The following is a 20000-nucleotide window of genomic DNA, read 5'->3' on the forward strand; positions in this document are numbered from 1 at the left end:
CCCGAAATTGAAGTGATCTGCTCCAACATTTGAACGACCAATTATATGTTTGAGGTGGCCAACACTTGTTGCTGATATTATTGCAATAAAGGAAGTGATCTGCTCCAACATTTGAACGACCAATTATATGTTTGGGGTGGCCAACACTTGTTGCTGATATTATTGCAATAAAGGACTTGATAAACAGTATCTGCTCCAGCTGTCAGCTAATAACAAATGAGCATCTGCACGAAGGAAGCAGCCTATGCGTACCTACGAAAGTATTTACTCAGGCCTTGTTTGAGTTAAGCCATTAATGTCCTTTTTCAATATGAAAATTACATTATTTTATAGGTTATAGTCAGCATGGAACACATCTTACTATAGTTTTCGTTAAAACTTAGGAAATCGTCATTTAGAGGATACGTACGTCCCATTATTGGGACGGTGGGCACGTGTGGGTAGGGGTTTTCGTTCTTCTATAAATGGACACAGGGACAGAGATCAACAGACTGGTGGACTTTTAGTGAGTAAAATGCACTTTTCTTGGTAAGAACAAACACACAAACAATAAAGTACCATTAGTTAGTTTTTACGGATGGCTCAAAATCTGAGGAGGGAGTGGCTGCTTCTGCTTTTTGTCCGACTTCTCCCTCCCAAAGACTCACGAAACATATTCTGTCAGACAGTTCTGTGTTTACTGCAGAGCTAACTGCTTTAAATCTAGCTTTAAATGCTATATTGCAATCATCTAATCGTAAATTTGTTGTTTTTTCTGACTCGCTTTCTTCCCTGGAGGCAATAGCTCATCGTAATATTGATCATCCCAAACTTCGAGAATTCTTCAGTTTGTTTACCCATCTTAAAAGAAATGGTTTTGTAATCATTCTGGCTTGGGTGCCCGGTCATGTGGGCATTCAAGGGAACGAAATAGCAGATAATCTGGCTAAGAGTGCTGTTAGAGAGAAACAATGTAAGTTTTATATTCCTTTTACTGATTTTAAACCCAAAGTTCATCGGTATACTAAAGATCTCTGGCAGAAAGAATGGAATGAACAAATAGATAACAAATTATTTAAAATACGACCAAATCTTCAAGAGACTCTGCCTATGGCTGTGGTGAATCGAAAAGAAATGACAGTGCTGTGCCGACTTCATACAGGTCATACATACATCACACATTCCTACCTCCTGAAAGGAGAAGAAGCTCCTTGGTGTATTCCGTGTGATGAACCACTCACTGTGCAACATATTCTGATTGATTGTTGGGACTTTTATGACACACGACGGGTTTTTTTTTTACAGCAGATTCATTGAGAACGTTGTTCCGTGATGTCCCTCCGTGGACAATATTGCAATATTTAAAAGAAATAAATATTTTTAATAGTATTTAATATAGTATATGCTTAGTACAAAAGTTGTGAAATTTTTATCATGGAGTGATCACAGTGCAGTAGAAAGCTGAAAACATTGGGGTGGCCCATCTGCGGTGACCAGACTTTGAATGGTGGATAGCCCTGATATGGCCTTCATGGTCGGCTGGGCTCTAAGCAATATTTTTAATTTTAATTTAATAGTCTGTGCATTAATAACTTAGTTCTAAATAATGATTGAAATGAAATCAGTTTCCCAGATAAAGTCAGTCATCATTCTTATGTCAATGACATTCAGCTTCAGAAAAGTTATACCCCTGAAAATTTGTCTGCTTCCTAGACATTCAAAACTGGTTGACTCTACATGAATTACAAAACCGAAGCAATTATCATCGGAACTAAACAAAAACTTTCTTCCATCAAAACTGACACACTCAAACTTGGCGGTATATCCATCCCTCTTTCCAGCTCAGTCAGGAACCTCCGCGGTGTCCTTGACAACACACTGTCCATGCAAAAATGTATCAGTCAGACCTAGCAATCCTGATATTGTCAATTGTGGCACATCAGTTCCATTCGGGAATATCAGTCCACCGACACAACATCTAGACTTGTCGTTTCTCTCATTCTCTCTCGCCTTGACTACTGTAACTCTCTATTGTCTGATTTGCCTGCTTCATCCATTCAGTCCTTTCAGCGCATACTAAACTCTGCAGCCCAACTTGTCCCCAGAAAGAAAAATCTGAGCGTATTTCTCCTCTTTTACAACATCTCACACATGATAAAGTACAACATCTGCACTCTTTGTTATAAATGTATTCACAAATCTTTCCCTTCCTACCTGTGGCTGCCTTCACCTCTACATCCCATCCCGCTCTCTACAATTGGCTTTGGATCCACTCTGTTCGCGCATGCCTAGATTCAAACTCTCCACTGTTAAAAGCACACTGCATGCAAGCAGACGATTTCCCCTGAATAGCCTGCACCATCTGAGTCACAATATAGTATGCTCTTGTGTTATAATCATTGAAATATACACAGTCCCAAAAATGAGACTGTGGGCATAAATGGGTTAATGGCTGCAACGTGGAAATCTTATCTGCATGGGCTTATGGCGTGGTGTGATGTGGTGTATTGAACTGTCTTGTGCTGTGCTGTGATGTAATGTGATGTGGTGTGGTGTGGCGTGGTGAACGCCCCAGGTCGTCGAAGATGACCACGACTTCAGCAGCGTCAGAAGGAGGATCTGTATGGGTCCGGAGGTGACTGGTGAGGCCAATCCGGGCCCAGAAAGTTCGCCCACATGTGCGACACGTGGGATAGTGCTGCAGAGGAAGTGGAGGCAGCTCGTGCCTTACGTGCGATGCGTTTCCTCTGAGCCTCTGCAGTGCGTCTGTTTTCTACATGTGCTCCTTTTGTTATCTTGCTTCTCCAGTTTGGGCAGCCCAGCGCAAGCGATTCTGTTGCCATACAGAGATGGACAGACTTGGTCGTGTGCTCTTAGAGAGAGACTTGTGGATGCTGTGTGTGGGTGTGTTGGTGTTTGTTGGTGAGAATGTTATCAATGTTTTATGGCTAGTTTTTGTGTGTGTTGACAGAATAACGCAGCCTTCACTGTCGGACGGGCGTTAAACAGCGAGTAAACGCATCTATTAGTCCATACACATTGTCTTATTGAAGAAAAAACGGAAACAGACCAAAGGAGACATCAAAGATGGCTGCTGTCTTCAACACACTGATTTCAACTACACATCACAATGTTACAGGCGTTTCCCTGAACGGCTCTGACACATCTGTGCCATCCACATGTTTCGTGCTCACGTTTGAAGGTATCATCCCATGGGACAACCCATACAGCCTGGTCAGTGCTCACACTGAAAATCTCGTGCGTCGACTGAAAGATACCGTGGTGATACCTCTCTTATTTCTGATAGGTGGGCCTGCCAACATCATCAACATGGCGGTGTTCTACAAGCAGGGTCTGAAGGAACGGATCAACGTGTGTTTGTTCTCACTTTCCCTGTCTGATTTCCTGTATCTACTGTTCATCACGATTGCCTACGCGGAACAGATCCATCTGCAGTTTACCACGAGCGAAAGGTAATAGGAAGAGAATGTGTGATGTAGTTAAATTTCAACCACCATTAACTCATTTTGTGCTCGATTTCTAAAGTAAAGGGCATGTGGTTCGTCCGTCGGGATCGACGAGGACCATCTAGTCATTCTGGGGGTGGGTGGGTTGGGCTCTGTGTGTGCGCAGATGACTGATCAGGCCAATCCGCGCCCGGAAGGTTCTGACGCAGTGTGGACAGGGGATGGTGGCGGCTGTCGGGGACTTGCTGGCACTGCTTTTCCTGGCCTGTCTGCATTGCTCTGCTGCAGCGATTCTGTTGGCCTCACAGGATTTGGCGCCTTTGTGGACAGCTGAACGCCACTTTGGTCTGTCCATTGCATTCAGCTCCCATGTGTCGTGGCTGATGTTGAAGGCCTTCAGAGAAGCTTTCAGAGTGTCTTTGAAGCGCTTCTTTTGGCCTCCATGGGAGCGCTTGCCATGTTGGAGTTCACCGTACAGCAGTTTCTTGGGGAGCCGGTGGTCTGGCATGCGAACTACATGGCCTGCCCAGCGCAGCTGGGCCTGCATCAAGATGGTGTAGATGCTGGGCAAGTTTGCACGAGTGAGCACCCCAGCAAGGGGCATAGTGCAGAACTGAAAACACAGGGAAAGGAAACATAAACAATTTAAAATGGGATGAGAAAGTCAGAAATGTTCTCACAGCAGATGGTCTGTGGGTAGACCTAGCCCAAATAACTAGCATTTGTGTAGAAAAGTTTAGTCAATGAAATGAAAGTAAATCAGATCATGAGGGTCCATGTCTTGCATGCATGCAGTAAGAGTGAATAATACCAGCGCATGCAGATGCCTGATTTTGTGTTTCATGAAAATGGTGCTGACCTTTCTGGTTTGGATCCTTCGTTATTAATGATGGGTTCCAGGTAAGTGAACTGTTGAACAGTACCTAGTTGAAGACCCTGGGCGGTTTTATTTGCAGTGGTTGTAAAACAAGAAATCAGCACGAGTTACATTTTCAGAATTGTTATTTTTTTAAAAATCGACCTCGCTCCAAACTCATTACACTGCATTCAAAATACCAATAGTGGGCTATCTGCATTGGTTTAATGAGGTACAGAAACGTTCTCACTGAGTATTTCAGTCAATCATTTCACCATCACCATCAAAACCATTATTTCTGTTGTTACTACTACTACTACTACTGCTGCTGTTGCTGCTACAACCACTACTGCTACATTACTACAACCACTACCACACAAGAGACCTTCATAGTCCCCTATCAATTGTATTTGCTTCTGTCTGGCTCCTTCTTGGTGTCTGCCTGCAGACTCTTCGCCAGGCGTTTATTGGTCCATCTCTTGCTCTCTTCCCTTTGGGGTTCATGTCAGGGTGTGTCGGGCAATGTTCCTTAGTAGGTTTTTATGCAGCAGATGTGGTGAAGTGTATAGGGACCTGTCTGCACGCTTTGACACCTCCTTGAAAATGAAAACTGAAAAACAAAGTGGTGATGCTTGACGCTGGCGTTCGTAGCGTGTGTCCAACCCTCCCCTCCCCCCTTCCCCCGCCCCCTCCTCCACTCCTCCTCCCCTCTAACGAAATATCTTTAAAAAAAAAAAAAAAGAACAGAAAAGAAAGAAAAAAAAGGAAGTTCTTGGAGATGCTGCCTGCTGACACAGCCTAGTTTTCATCAAGAATGTCACCTGGTATTTTGATGATTAATTAGTTACCATCACCAACTCAGTACAATTTTTACTCCATTTCCATGATGAGTTGGAAGGTGCTGTGTAGAATCGGTTAGGCATTGGACTTCTGATCCGGTGTTCACCAGTGATCAGAGTTCGAGGTCGCGATTCGTCATGGTGTTGTGTCCTTAGAAACTTCTTCTTCTGCGTTCACTCGTAAGCACACGAGTGGGCTTTTACGTGTATGACCGTTTTTACCCCGCCATGTAGGCAGCCATACTCCGTTTTCGGGGGTGTGCATGCTGGGTATGTTCTTGTTTCCATAACCCACCGAACGCTGACATGGTTTACAGGATCTTTAACGTGCGTATTTGATCTTCTGCTTGCATATACACACGAAGGGGGTTCAGGCACTAGCAGGTCTGCACATATGTTGACCTGGGAGATCGTAAAAATCTCCACCCTTTACCCACCAGGCGCCGTCACCGTGATTCGAACCCGGGACCCTCAGACTGACAGTCCAACGCTTTAACCACTCGGCTATTGCGCCCGTCGTCCTTAGAAACGAAACTTTACTCTCGAAACTCCTCACTCAGACCAGGTGTGCATGGATGCCTGACTTAGGTTAGGGAAGGTTAAAACGGCAGAAAGAGAGGACTGGGCCCAGCCTTCCTGTTCCGGTCCCTGGATACAGTAGATATGAATTCATTGCCCCGATAGCCATGAAAGGCAATGGGACATTTAGCCTTGATATATTTTTTTTCAGGTTTGGTCCCATCTCCCGCTTTATTGCCAACCACAACCTACTGGGATTCTACGGCTTCACCTGGGTGTCTCAAGTCATCTCTGCCATGATCGCCAGTGAGAGATGCAGCCTCTCCGTTCCCAGACTGTGCTGTCCACCTCCACCACCACCACCGTCATCGTCATCATCAATATCATCGTTTTGACTCTGTATTCCATCGTCACCACCCGGTACCGCGCAGTGTGTGCCCATGATCCTGTGACTGGCTCGGACTTCTGGATCGTCACCCCCAGTCAGTTCTACTTTGACAATCAGCAGCTTGTTGATTCCCTTGATGCTTTTGTGTTTGGCTTGGGCATCCCTCTGGTGATGACGGTAGTGGTGACGGTGACGACGATGGTGACGATGATCAAGCTCCGTCAGGCAGCAGCATGGCGGTCTGGTACCTCGTCCAGTGGCAGTGTGTCTGCACGAGAGGTGGCGCTGACCATGATGCTGGTCTACAACTCCATCTTCTTCGTCATCTGTGTCTTCCCGTTGACTATGTTCAGGTGAGTGCAGAATTAACATGGAACTGTCATGATCGGATGTATATTTTAAATGCTACATGTAAAACGTTTGCTATAATTATAAAAGGCAAATCCATATTTATTTTTTTAAGGGGGGTGACACGATTACCAGTTTGGGTCCAAGATAAGAGGGTGGATCAGATTATTATCCTGCCACCTGGAGCACGTGTATGGTTTTCCCGAATTCCAATTACCTGGTTATTTAGATATTATCATGAAGCATCTGATCCAATCAATACAAGTATTCTTCAAGGGCAAGGTTTTGAAGCTCAGTACACTGCTCACAAGCTGTACATATTATGTATCTGTGACAAAAAGAAAGCGACAGTCGCATCCCACGTATCATATATATATATATATATATATATATATATATATATATATATATATATATATATATATAACACATCAGCAGATGTATAGTCATATGAAACTGTTTTAGAGGCAGCAACACCTACAGGTTTCACGTCCAGTGAATTGAGGTTTTTCATCAATCTTCCATTTCTCTATCACAACAGGCAGATTTTGGTAATAATCATGTTCTTATGATCAAAAGATAATATCATAGGTAGTCAGGCCACAGGTTCTCCTCCACTACTGGTAACCGTGCAACCTAGCTCCATCTGTCGCATGTGGGGAGTAAACCCAACATGAAGATTCAATCTACTGAGGGATTGATTCTGCCAGATGACTTGCCCAAGATATGTCACATGGAAAAAAAGGTTACAGAAACCATAAGAATATCCGTGGAAGAAAAATAGTTAAATTCACCACCTGGAACGAAAGAACAGGCAGGTTGAAAAACTGAAGAAAATGACTGATGAGATGGAATAGGGAGACCTGGCGTGTCCTATGCCTCTGTGAAGCTAGATGGAACAATGGAGAAGTACGGACAGATGTGCATGTACTGTGGTGTAACGAATGAAAGAACGAACATATACATAGAGTGGGGTTTATGGTCAACAAGAACACAATGAATACAGCACTGGGATGCTGCCCTGTTTCATGCAGGGTCGTGATCATCTACTTGCGAGCGAAACAATTCAACATCACGGAAGTGAAATTCATGCCCACATATAAGACAATGATTATGCCTAGATTGAAGAAGAATTCTTCAGTCAGTTTAAGACTGTCATCAACAAGGTTGACAAGAAAGTATCCGTATCGTTCAGACGTTGCGGCTGGTGAAGATGCCCAGGAACCTGGAGGAATTTATGCAGTCCCGATTATAACGAGAACACCAATGACAGGGGACTATGCCTGCTAGAATTTGTGACAACGAATTTGTTCTGGTTGATACTCTTGGTGAGCATAGAACATCTCGGCGATGGATGTAACACTCCCCAAGCAGTCAGAGCCACAGCTGGATAGGCAATGGTCGTGTAAAAAAAATAAGTCTGGAATCAGTATGGCTAAAAAATACGAAGAGCTGACCCTGTCAGTGACCACGACCTTGACATGATGAACTGTAAAGTACGATTGACGAAAAAGATAGGCAAAAAATCAGCCATCGCAAATTCACTCTTGACAAGCTGAAAGATCCTGACATCGCTGATCAATACCAAGCAGTCACTGAAAGAAAATTGTCTCCACTACTACTTGAAGAAGATATCGAAGCCCTCACAACTGATTTTCAACGAAATAACTGCCGAAACAGCAGCAGCAGTCTAGGGATCAGCTGATGGAAGTTCAAGCCATGGATCACAAACAATATCAGGAAGGCTAACACCACCTCTACGAAAAGCATGACCAAGCTCTTGTGTGCACAGGTATACTCCATCTTGTTGAACGCACGAGACACGTGGATCCTCATGGCGAATTTGGAAAGACGACTTCAAGTCATGGAAATGAGATGTTATTGTATCATACTCAACATCTGATACACTTATCACATCATCGGTGAGCAAGTGTGTCAAACCATCTGGTAGTGCATTGGACCACATGAAGATCTGTTGACATCAGTTAAGAAAAGTGAACTGCATTGGTATGGCAACTTGGCCTTGCTAAAACAATCCTCCGAGGAACTGTTGACGGAGGGAGATGAAGCAGCAGACAGGAAAAAAACAAACATGGGCTGACAGCATTGCAGAATGGACAGGAAAACTATTTGCAGAGACCAAGGCTTTCACATACAACTGGCAAACCTGGGGAAATCTGGCGAGCAGTTCATCGGTAAATGAAGGAGAATGGAATCATAGTTGTTGGTAATATTCATGAAGTAATCATTGTGATAATTTACCCACATGGATTTCATTCGTGCTGAGAGGCCCTGTATTTATCATGTTAGGCTATCCATTTCTGTTGATATGAATGTCAATGACTGCACATCCAAACATTTAATTGTTAATTTTTAGTTTGATTTTCTGCATGCCATGGCTGACACATGTTTAGTGTAGCTGTAGAGACAAACGTGTCCTCATCTCCACAGAGTGGCGTGGCTGTTTCTACCAGAGATGAATGCCGGGCGACGTCAGCACAACCTCTACTTTGTAATTACCTGGTTCACGGACATCCTGTCCTACATCAACGCCACCTTCAACATCGTTGTCTACTGCGTCATGGGCTCCCGCTACAGACAGACCTTCAGGCAGCTGCTGGGCAGGGCCAAAAAGACAGGCAACAGGAAGTAGATTCATACTGATGCTGGGGTCACCAGCCAGGGTGGGTAGTGCTGCATGCTGTACAGAAACAACGAGGTGTTGCTGCTCACAGAAACGAACTTGCATTCAGGATGAATGTTGCTCTGAGCACTTCCACCCCCGATGTCTCTGCTTCCCTTTGGCTTTGTGGTGCAGTAAAAGTTTGTCTATGTATTCATGGGTTGAATGTTTTCTTTTGTTGTACATTTTCAACAGTTTGTTTCGCAAGGGCTGGACAAAAAGCATGTGTGTGAATAAATGTGTGCCGAACTTGTGATTTTTTTGTTTGTTTGCTTTTGTTTTTGTTTTGTTTTGTTTGTTTGTTGTTGTTTGTTGTTGTTTTTTTATCATGTGCGAGCACGGTGTTCCATCGAAATATGTTAACAGGTCATCCGATTCCACAAATCTCCGCCGTCCCAAGTCTAAGCGTGCATGGTAAGCCAGTTCACACTCAGTGATTTTGATTGTATGGAGAAAGAAAAACTGTAATTAAAAAAGCCTTTGGAAAGATTAAAAGGTGCGTAATTATAAATGAATAATTAAAAGGAGGTCTAAATATGGTTGACATGAAGCTTTTACAACAGTCTTTTCAGTGTGAATGGCTGATCAGCCTGTCTGAAGCTTCTAACGGATGTAAATGGTCGTGGATTCCACGAATTTACTTTTCCATATTTGGAAGATATTTTTCCGTTTTAAACTCCTGTTGGGGTAAAGAAATTTAGAGGTCTTGAGGAAATCCCCTGTTTGTTCTTGCGGGAATTGCTGAATGTGTGGCTTCTGAATAATAAAATAAGCACCCCTGGCAATTTTCGATTGGAATGGATTTGGAATAATGAGAGGATTACTTATCAGAATAACGTTATATACTTTAGAGAATGAGCTGTTAAAGGTACAACGCACATACATGATTTGTTGAACGACAATACCATGATATCATTTAGAGAGGTTCAGGATATTCTAGGACCATCACCAGCTCTGTTTCATCAGTGCGTTGCAGTATGTCAAGCTGTAAAATCTTTTCTAAGGATTTTTCCCAAATGTATTTATGATGAAGTTCAAGAACATGTGTCTGTAATAATGGCAACAATTTAAAAACATTCAAGAATGTTTCACACAAATATGATTGAAAGGTTTGCTTGTATACCTTATTGTGAAAACTTCTGACTAAATAAACTTGGAATTTCAATAGACAAGACTTACTGGGGTCTAGCTAGAAAAACAACTGCAGCAGATTACGGGAGTTACATTGTTTGCTTACTATATATCCAAAAAACATTCTGCTGTTCAAAATGGGAATTGTGAGCAACAATTAATGTACAATTTGCACTAACGAGGTAGATTACGTTGGACACTGTTACAAAATTAATCACATTGTCATGTGTAGAAAAAAAATCTTTTTTTTGGGGGGGTGGGGGGGGGGGGATTGATGTACGATTAGTTCTATATCGAAAGCTTTACTTGGGATTCCTGCAAGGAGTGGTCTTTTTTTCTAAAATACTTTAATCATCTAGTTCTGATTGCGAAAATGTGCTTTAGCAAATTTCGCTATGGCACTCCCATATACATTCAGTATTTACTTGATCGATAGAATTGTCATTGAGAAAACTCGTATAATATCAATCATAAAAAGAGACCTAATCATTCGCAAATAATGCTACATGATACTTTTAAGTTTTATTTTAAAAGAGCACACACAAACTGATTAATCACAAAGAGCCGAAAGAAGTCGTTCAAAAAATTAAATAGAGCGTGGGCAAATGCATGTGTTAAAGCGGTGAATGACACCAAATGTTTACCATGCGAAAAATAGTGTTCACGTTTGGATTGAACATAAACACTATAACATTAGTGTCTATGGGTTTAACAGCAGTTACCAATGTACGAAACGAATTGGTTTTGTCTGCTTTACAATACAGCTATTTATGACATTTAGCGTGCATTTTATCCGTCTGGTTATGCTATAGGTTTTAAAGTACTGTTAATCGCTGATTCTGTTTTTCTGTACTTTTTCGTTTATACGACGGAAAAGCTTGTAAACTGGTTGATATTACTGTAATATACACTACATTTCTTCTCCTCCACTCTTTGACTGGCTTTCTTCACGTCTTTTGACAGGGAAAGAAATATAGAGTATATATTACAATGTTATTTAAAGAAATTTACGACTTCTCCGTCAAAGGAACGAAACTGAATGAAAAGGATCACAGGGGAAGAAATGTGAATATTGCCACCACTGCTCTAAAAGTAGAGTGGCTGGCCACACTATTTATAGATCAGTGTATTGCCGCCCTTTTTGGGTAATGTCCTTTGTTTTCTAATTCGGTATTCAGGGAAACATTTCTGCTGAAGGAACCACACATATGAACGGACATTGTGCAAATAGTGGCCTGTTCGGCATAATATCAATAGGTTGTTAACTCACTCAGTACGGCCAGTCCTCTCTTCTCCTCTACACAGACCCCTCGGATGTCCAGTGGGTGTCTGAATGAGTTAAACTGTATACCCAAGCCCCGTATCTTAGCAGCCTTCATGGAGATAATGTAACAGCCGTCTGCACCACCTTTCCTCTCTGGTACTGTGACTCTTCACCCATCTTTCACTCACATACACACATACGTGCGCGCGCGTGTGTGTGTGTGTGTGTGTGTGTGTGTGTATGTGTGTAGGCTTGGTGCATTAATGTTTCTAGAAGCCATGTCAGTACAAAACCCATCCTGGTAGGTGAATTTTCCACTCAGTTGCCAAACTGGGTAAGTGAAAAATAGTGAATGTTGACTCCAGCTAGTAGAATCTTACTTGGATCTGTCAATTCCTGACACCGTTTGAGTGTTTCACAGTGCTAATGTTGGAATGTTGGCTTTACGTTTCAACTCTGCATGTTGCTGTTTACAGTAGAGGTTAACTCTCTCCATACGAACGGCGAAAGAGACGACGTTAACAACGTTTCATCCCAATTACCATCATCAAAATATTGTAGTCGGAAGGCTCTTATACTGAAGAGGTGAATGTTGACAAAGAATACCACAGTTCTGACGACGGAAGCTAAAGTTTGGGTCATTGAGACACCCACTGGACATCCGAGGGGTATGTGTAGAGGAGAAGAGAGGACTGGCCGTACCGAGTGAGTTAAAAAAATTGAAATAATAATAAAAATAAAAAAACAACAACACCACACTCTTCAGCTGGCCCTGGATGGTCAGCTGGGCTAAATTCCACTTATTGTTTTCCGGGAAAAAAACAAAAGAATATTGTTGAAACTACAAGCATTTGTCTCTTCCATTTGTAGTTCCTTTCGGTAAAGCTACGCCTGTGGTTAATGGATGAGGATGAATTATTTATTAATGAAAACTGGCGGTGCCTGTTGGTCTTTTGTTTTTTTCCTCTTTGTTCTTTTGGCATCACTCTTATTGTTTGCATGGTATTAGCTGTGCTTGACTATGTTAACTACATGCATGAATGTGTATTGTGTGCGCGTGCGTTTATGTAAGTTTGTGCCTGCCTATGTGTGCGTATGTGTTAGGGTAGCTGTTAGATACACATGTATTGTTAACATGTATGTACGCAGTGTGTGTGTGTGTGCGTGTGTGTGTGTGCGTGTGTGTGTGTGTAGTCATATTTTGGTGTGTGCATGTAACATAGATGTAATGTTTTATGTTAACAAAGCGTTTTTGTAAAGCACCTAGAGCAGATTTCTGGATAGTGTGCTATATAAGTATCCATCATCATTGTTATTATTATGGTATATCTGAAATATGTATGTATGTATGTAACGTTTCGATGCCCCATGGGGCACAAGAAATAAAATTTTTGCCTTGCCTTGCCTAAACTGAAATCAGTAGTAGTAATAGTGATAATAATAATAATAATAATAATAATGGATACTTATATAGCACACTATCCAGAAATCTGCTCTAGGTGCTTTACAAAAACGCTTTGTTAACATAAAACATTACATCTATGTTACATAAACACGCCAAAATATGACTACACACACACACACACACACACACACACACACACACACACACACACACTGCATACATACATTTTAACAATACATGTGTATCTAACAGCTACCCTAACACATACGCACACATAGGCAGACACAAACTTATATAAATGCACGCACACACAATATACATTCATATACATGCATGTAGTTATGTACACATACATACATAATATTGATAATATTAATGTGAAATCTGCAATATATAAATAATACAGGCATACATGAGGAAACGGAATCACAGCCTATAGGACATGATTGCTTGGTACATGATTTTTAGGAAGAGTACACTAATCTTTGACAAGAATACACCAAATACAAATATAAGGTACACAGGTCTGAAAATGTGGATGAGTTTTGCCAGGGTGAACTTGAACTGAAACTAGTGAAAGGACTTTGGACCTAACCCACTTGCATTTTACACGAAACAGTTCCCCCACAAGCAGCTATTTGATTTTCATTCACTGATAAGGTGAGATATTTTCCACGATTTGCATTGATCTTCATTCATGGTCAAGATGAGTTATTTTCCACCATTTAAGGTCTTTGAATAGTGTGTGTTCATGGTTTCATCACTTTATGTCTGTCTATAGATGTATAACCAAATCAGTGGTCTTTAGATGAAAATTTCTGTTTTTGATTGCACAGGAATATAACCACATGTACCCAGCTAAAGCGAGTATATAGTTGCCTAAATGGCGGGGCCCATCTCCTGTTCATGTAAGGCAGACAATCGAAATAAAACTACCTCTGCTCTTACCACACAGTTTCCTCCCTTAAACTCTCTCTCTCCCTCTTCCTTTCTTTCCACTTTTGTCTTTCTCTTTTATTTTCTGCGTTACTCTCTGTCGGCCTATCTGACTCTTTCTTTCTTTTTCCTGTCTCTCCTCCTCCTTTCACTCCTGTCATCCCTCTCAACAATCCTCTTGCTTGTCTTCTGACTATAATAATTGATGGTTAAATTTTCCACTTCATCAGTGCCTTGTGAGCACAGTTCATCTTGATCTACATTAGTTTTGGTCTTTTCTATCGGGTGCCTGCATGGCTCAGTAGGTTGATCACCGTTCTCTCAATCAGAAGGTTGTGAGTTCGAGTCTCCGGGTACGCCCAAAATGTGAAGAGTAGGGACTGTAGGATAAAATGAAAACATCCTCCCCACCAAAAAATAAAAAAATAAATAAAAAAAACAACAACAAAAAACAACATACAAATAGTTCAAAAACAAACAAAAAAACAACAACAACAAAGAAACAAAAAAGATATACCTGACTGAAAAAAAAGTAGAAAAATGTGAAAAAAAACAAATTGGAATAAGAAGTGAAAATTAGCTTTTTTTTCTTTTTTCGTTTTGTTGTTGTTATTGCTTACACACACACACACACACACACACCTACACACACACACACACACACACACACACACACACACATATATATATATATATATATATATATAAGCAACAACAACAACAACAAAACATATGTGTATGTGTATGTACATGCGTATATATGCGTGTACATGTGTGTAAAAAGCTAAATCAATCACCCAGGACGAATCACATCCAGCTTTTGGGATTTTCGAGATGCTCCCCTCTGGTCGACGGTAAAGAAGTACAAGGACGAAAACCAGTCGCTTCGCCAATAGCTTTTTCCCCAAAGCAGTCAATGCCTTGTCTCTCGAACAATTCCAGTATGATTAGCAAGAACTGAGAAATCAACAACCATCTACCTGATGATCTAGTCATTAGTCCCACCCACATGTAATCTGCGGCTTCTGTTCAAACGTGTCTGTGTGTTTTCTTCAACCTACGGGTGTCCATTTCACGGCTTGGCGTGTATTTCTTGTTGCCGGAATCCTGCATACAGACCTTAGGTCACAACTGGTGGAGACGTCGTTTGCAGATGATGGTTGAATCCTCTTCTTCTTCTTCTTCTGCGTTCGTGGGCTGCAACTCCCACGTCACTCGTAAAAACGCGAGTGGGCATCTACGTGTTTGACCGTTTTTTACCCCGCCATGTGGGCTGCCACACTCCGCTTTCGGGGGAGGGGGGGGAGGGTGCATGCTGGATGTGTTCTTGTTTCCATAACCCACCGAACGTTGACATGGATTACAGGATCTTTAACGTGCGAATTTGATCTTCTGCTTGCGTACACACACGAAGAGGATTCAGGCACTGGCAGGTCTGCACATATGTTGACCTGGGAGATCGGAAAAATCTCCAATCTTTACCCACCAGGCGCCGTCACCGTGATTCGAACCCGGGACCCCTGAAAGTCCAACGCTTTAACCATTCAGCTATTGCGCCCGTCAATGGTTGAATCGAAAGGCTATTGGGGTCTCTCTCTGACTTCTTCATTTGAAAAAAGAAAAATAAACATGTCACTCGATGCCAAGGATCTTGCGTTGGCGTCTCAGTGGTGTCAAAGACATCCGCTTTTATGTTTTCTCTTGCCTGGTCTTAAGTTGCCAAGATTCGCAATTGTACAGAAGCATGAACAGAACATTCTGAGTATAAATACTAAGAAGTCAAACTTTATTCCAGTCATCTTATGACATGATATCTTGTCTGCTGCCTAGCCGCTGTGAATGTGCAGTAGCCGCTGCAGACTTGAGCAGCCAACAGTTTCAGTTTCAGTTTCAGTAGCTCAAGGAGGCGTCACTGCGTTCGGACAAAACCATATACGCTACACCACATCTGCCAAGCAGATGCCTGACCAGCAGCGTAACCCAACGCGCTTAGTCAGGCCTTGAGAAAAAAAAAAGGGGGGGGGGATAAATAATAGATAAGCTTACATAAATAAATAAATAAATAATAATTATAATATAGAAAAAGGCAGTAGTAATAATAATAATTTTTTTAAAGAAAAAAAAGACAACAATGATGATAAATAAGCAAATAAATGTAAAACATGAAGACACACATTCACACATACGCCCACACATGCATAACAGTTATGCACCAAACATGCAGTTTCACAGACATGAAAGCACAGTCAAATACATATAAACGTACATGAGCTCCAGCACACACACACACACACACCACACACCTTACCCTGCACCTCCTCTACCCCACTCCTCCACACACTCATTTCTAGTCAACAGAGGTACAACAGATACCACAAGTTATTCTATGCATCACAGTTTAATCTCAAACACGGCAGTGCAAAAGAGACCAAAATGATGATTTTTCATGATTTGGGTTTTTGATGGATTTTGATTCTTGAGCATCTCTTCTATCATATGCATAAGTTTTTCCACTGTAAAGATGTCTTTAACAATGAAAAAACTTCCAATAAAGCTTGCTTGCTGAATCACGGAAGTGTTTATTTGTTCAATTTCGACGCAAGTCGTCAAGTTTCTGGCCTTGACAACATACCTTGGGCTTGCTCAATGATGAGTAAACCTACAACCATGAGACTTTGCATGATTGTTTTATAACATGTTATTGAAGTTGTTGTTTTTTTTTCGTGAGTATGTATGAAAATATTCTCTGGGTTTTAATTCATAGCGGTTTCAATCTTTTTACCCATTGTAAATTTTGAGGATTTCGCAATACCCAAAATTTCAAAAATTCATTAAAAAAAAATACAATAATTAAAGAATCAATGTAATCTCACGTGAAAATGAAGATAATGCCATTGTGTATCAAGTCCACATGACAAAAAATGTTTGCATGCACCACATGGACCACAAACCCGATTTCTTTGATTTTTTTTTTGGGCGGTCATTTCGATTTGTTTCCACTGCAACGGGTATTCACAGAAATCTAAGATAACTGTTTTTTGTGATCCACGAGTGATGATACACCTAGTAGACAAAAATAAGAGATATTTCGTTGGAGAGAAAAAAAAAAGTCGTTATTTGACTGTAGTGTCTGGCCTTAACATGTCACTGTACCCAAACATCATTACCCTCACATCAGAAGAGTAACTTTGCTGCTGCAGACGTCAACACCAACATATTTATACCACAGGTTATTCAGTGCATCACAATTCAATCCCAACATGTCACTGTACCCAAACTTGATTCCCACACATCAGAAGAGCAAAATTTCACATTTCATCTGCTGGCGGTACACACACACACACACACACACACACACGCACGCACGCACACACGCACGCACGCACACACACACACACACACACACACACACACACACACACACACACACTCACACACACACACACACACAACACACTCACACACTGCTAAGCAGTTGCCGTGCGCTATACTGTAGTGACACCACTGCCGTTAGCGTTCACGGGTTTCCTTTGCTTGCTTCGGAACGTTGCGTAAGAGTACATGAGAGCGCCCACAACGCTGAAACAAAGAATGTTAAAGATCTTCTGATCCATGTAAAGGTTTGGTTAGCTGTGGAAACAAGAACATGATAGCCAGCGTGCACACCCATGAGTTTCAGTTTCAGTTTCAGTAGCTCAAGGAGGCGTCACTGCGTTCGGACAAATCCATATACGCTACACCACATCTGCCAAGCAGATGCCTGACCAGCAGCATAAACCAACGCGCTTACCCATGAAAACGGACTAAAGCCCATTCGTTTATCTGTACAAGTGAATGTGGGAGTTTAAATTGAATTTCATGTTAATATTGACAGGAGTATCATTTTACTTATTTGTGTAATTATTTGTTTCTATTGATAGCAGCATTATTTTTACTTATTTGTATAATTATTTGTTTCATTTCTTTACTTACTGTTTATGAATAAAAGTTATTTGAAACAAATGACAGTATGGCTCATCAGCCGTCGTTTTAAAATTGAAGTTCAACGTATAAGCTTTAACTCGGTACGGCCAGTCCTCTCTTCTCCTCTACACTGACCCCTCGGATGTCCAGTGGGTGTCTGAATGACCCAACCTTTTGCTTCCGTCGTCAGAATTATGGTATCCTTTGTCAACATTCACGTCTTCAGTATAAGAGCCTTCCGCTTGCAATATTTTGATGATGGTAATTGGAGTGAAACGCTGTTAACGTCGTCTCTTTCGCCGTTCGTATGGAGAGAGTTAAGCTTGTTGATGCTTCTTTGTCTTTGTTTCCATTGTAATCATGTGTACTGTTGAACAATTAACGATTATTTAAATCAATGTGGGAGTTGCAGTTCAAACTATGTGAGAGTGCCACAAGACTGATAACAATTAGACCTAATCGAAGGAAAATCCCCAAGTATGCAGAAGAAAAAAAAACCCAACAAAGTTCACAACACAATCTTCTTAATGTCTGCAATTTCTGACCTTTTTTTTTGGATACTTGAACAGGTCTGATGTTCCTAAGTTGATGTGCAAATGATAAACTCAAGATCTTTATCTGTTGAGTTTGTCACAGAATCCAGGTGACGACCACAGGTCAGGTGAATCATGGCATGCTTATCAGTTTTCACAAGTGTTTCATGTATTTGCTTAAATAACTTTCCATTTTTACACACACACACACCACTGATTTTTTTTTTAAGAGAAAGCAAATAACGTGCATCGCATGTACATCTTTCAAAATCTATTTAAACAGAACCATTGCCAACTTGTCACTAGCATTTTTTTTTTTTTTTTTTTTTTTTTACCTGACATTGATTCCAACAAAGTTGAGCGTCGAGAAGACGTAGTCTCCGCCTATATACATCCCGGCGTATATGATGAACAGATTCTGAAAAAAAAACCCACAATCACTGTAAACAAAAAAAAATCAAAACCACAGAAATATTTTTTTAAAATCTTGTAGACTTAAAACAACAACGAAAACAACAACTGGAATAAGAACTAAATAATTAATGCCTTGGTGCTTACACAAGTTTAACGACTTGAATGTCAAAACTAAACAAAGTGAACTTTTCTTTAAATCTAAATCGTCTACAAATGTCAAAGGGACAGTGTCTGTTATTCGCCACAGACCGCTGGAGAGTTCCGCAGCCATCTTAGATCTTGCGCATGCGCATCTAACTTTTACTCGAAACAGCGAGCAACGCCAAAGGCATTCGACATAGACAGAAGCAGCAAACAAGTGCTGTCCTCCATTTCTTCAATCGATGTCCTCCATTGCTACAACCAAACTCTGTACAATAAAGTGCCATCGTATGCACACACATTAAAAAAAAAAAAAAAAAAGCAAATAGTCGAAAAAAAAAAAGAAGAAAAAAAAAAGAAGCCAGCATGCTGTTTCGCACGTTCTCGGTCGCCTTTGCTGCTCTTAAATTCGGAGAGCCAATCACCTTCGAGGGCACGTTATCATGTGACGCGCCTCTACAAGTCATGTGGACGTGAGCAAGGAACTCTCCAGCCGTCAATTGTGACATGTTTCAGTTTCACTTTCTCAAGGAGGCGTCACTGCGTTCGGACAAATCCATACACGCTACACCACATCTGTTGAGCAGATGCCTGACCAGCAGCATAACCCAACGCGCTTAGTCAGGCCTTGAGTGCATGCTTACATATTTGTGTACCTATGAAAGTGGATTTCATTTTACGTAATTTCGCCAGAGGACAACACTCTCGTTGCCATGGGTTCTTTTTCAGTGCGCCAAGTGCGTGCTGCACACGGGACCTCGGTTTATCGTCTCATCCGAAAGACTAGACGCTCAGTTTGATTTTCCAGTCAAACTTAGGAGAAAGGGCGAGAGCGGGATTCGAACCCACACCCTCACGGACTCTCTGTATTGGCAGCTGAGCGTCTTAACCATTCTGCCACCTTCCTCCTTGTGACATGTTAATTAATAACAGTTCATAGCTCCAATAAACCCAACATCGCTGGGTGTGTGCACTGTTCTCACAGCCTGAGTGATGACGGCTACACTGAGTGATCCATATCCCAAGTGGCATCATAATTATCAATAATAATGAAAAATTAATAATGATGATAATAATGGTATTGATAATAATAAGCAGTAGTGGTAGCAGAGGTAGCAGCAGCAGCAGCAGCAG

General features: G+C 41.4%; 2 protein-coding genes across 2 annotated transcripts in view; one reads left to right on the forward strand and one right to left on the reverse strand.

Moving 5' to 3' along the window:
- Window positions 1–5973: 5973 nt before the first annotated feature.
- On the forward strand, window positions 5974–9080 carry LOC143295154 (uncharacterized). Its single transcript, XM_076606726.1, has 2 exons — window positions 5974–6401; window positions 8848–9080. The coding sequence occupies exons 1-2, from the start codon at window positions 5974–5976 to the stop codon at window positions 9047–9049; spliced, it is 630 nt and encodes a 209-aa protein (XP_076462841.1). The 3' UTR covers window positions 9050–9080.
- An 8186-nt stretch (window positions 9081–17266) lies between these two features.
- Window positions 17267–20000, reverse strand: part of LOC143295178 (solute carrier family 35 member D2-like protein) — a 28327-nt gene continuing 25593 nt past the window's right edge. Inside the window, exons 11-12 of the mRNA XM_076606750.1 lie at window positions 18647–18729; window positions 17267–17394 (exon numbers count right to left, since the gene is read on the reverse strand). Of these exons, the coding sequence (XP_076462865.1) occupies window positions 17301–17394; window positions 18647–18729 (177 nt within the window). The 3' untranslated portion in view covers window positions 17267–17300. The remainder of the gene's footprint in view (window positions 17395–18646; window positions 18730–20000) is intronic.

Source organism: Babylonia areolata, chromosome 20, assembly GCF_041734735.1.
Source record: "Babylonia areolata isolate BAREFJ2019XMU chromosome 20, ASM4173473v1, whole genome shotgun sequence".
Lineage (NCBI taxonomy): Eukaryota > Metazoa > Mollusca > Gastropoda > Neogastropoda > Buccinidae > Babylonia > Babylonia areolata.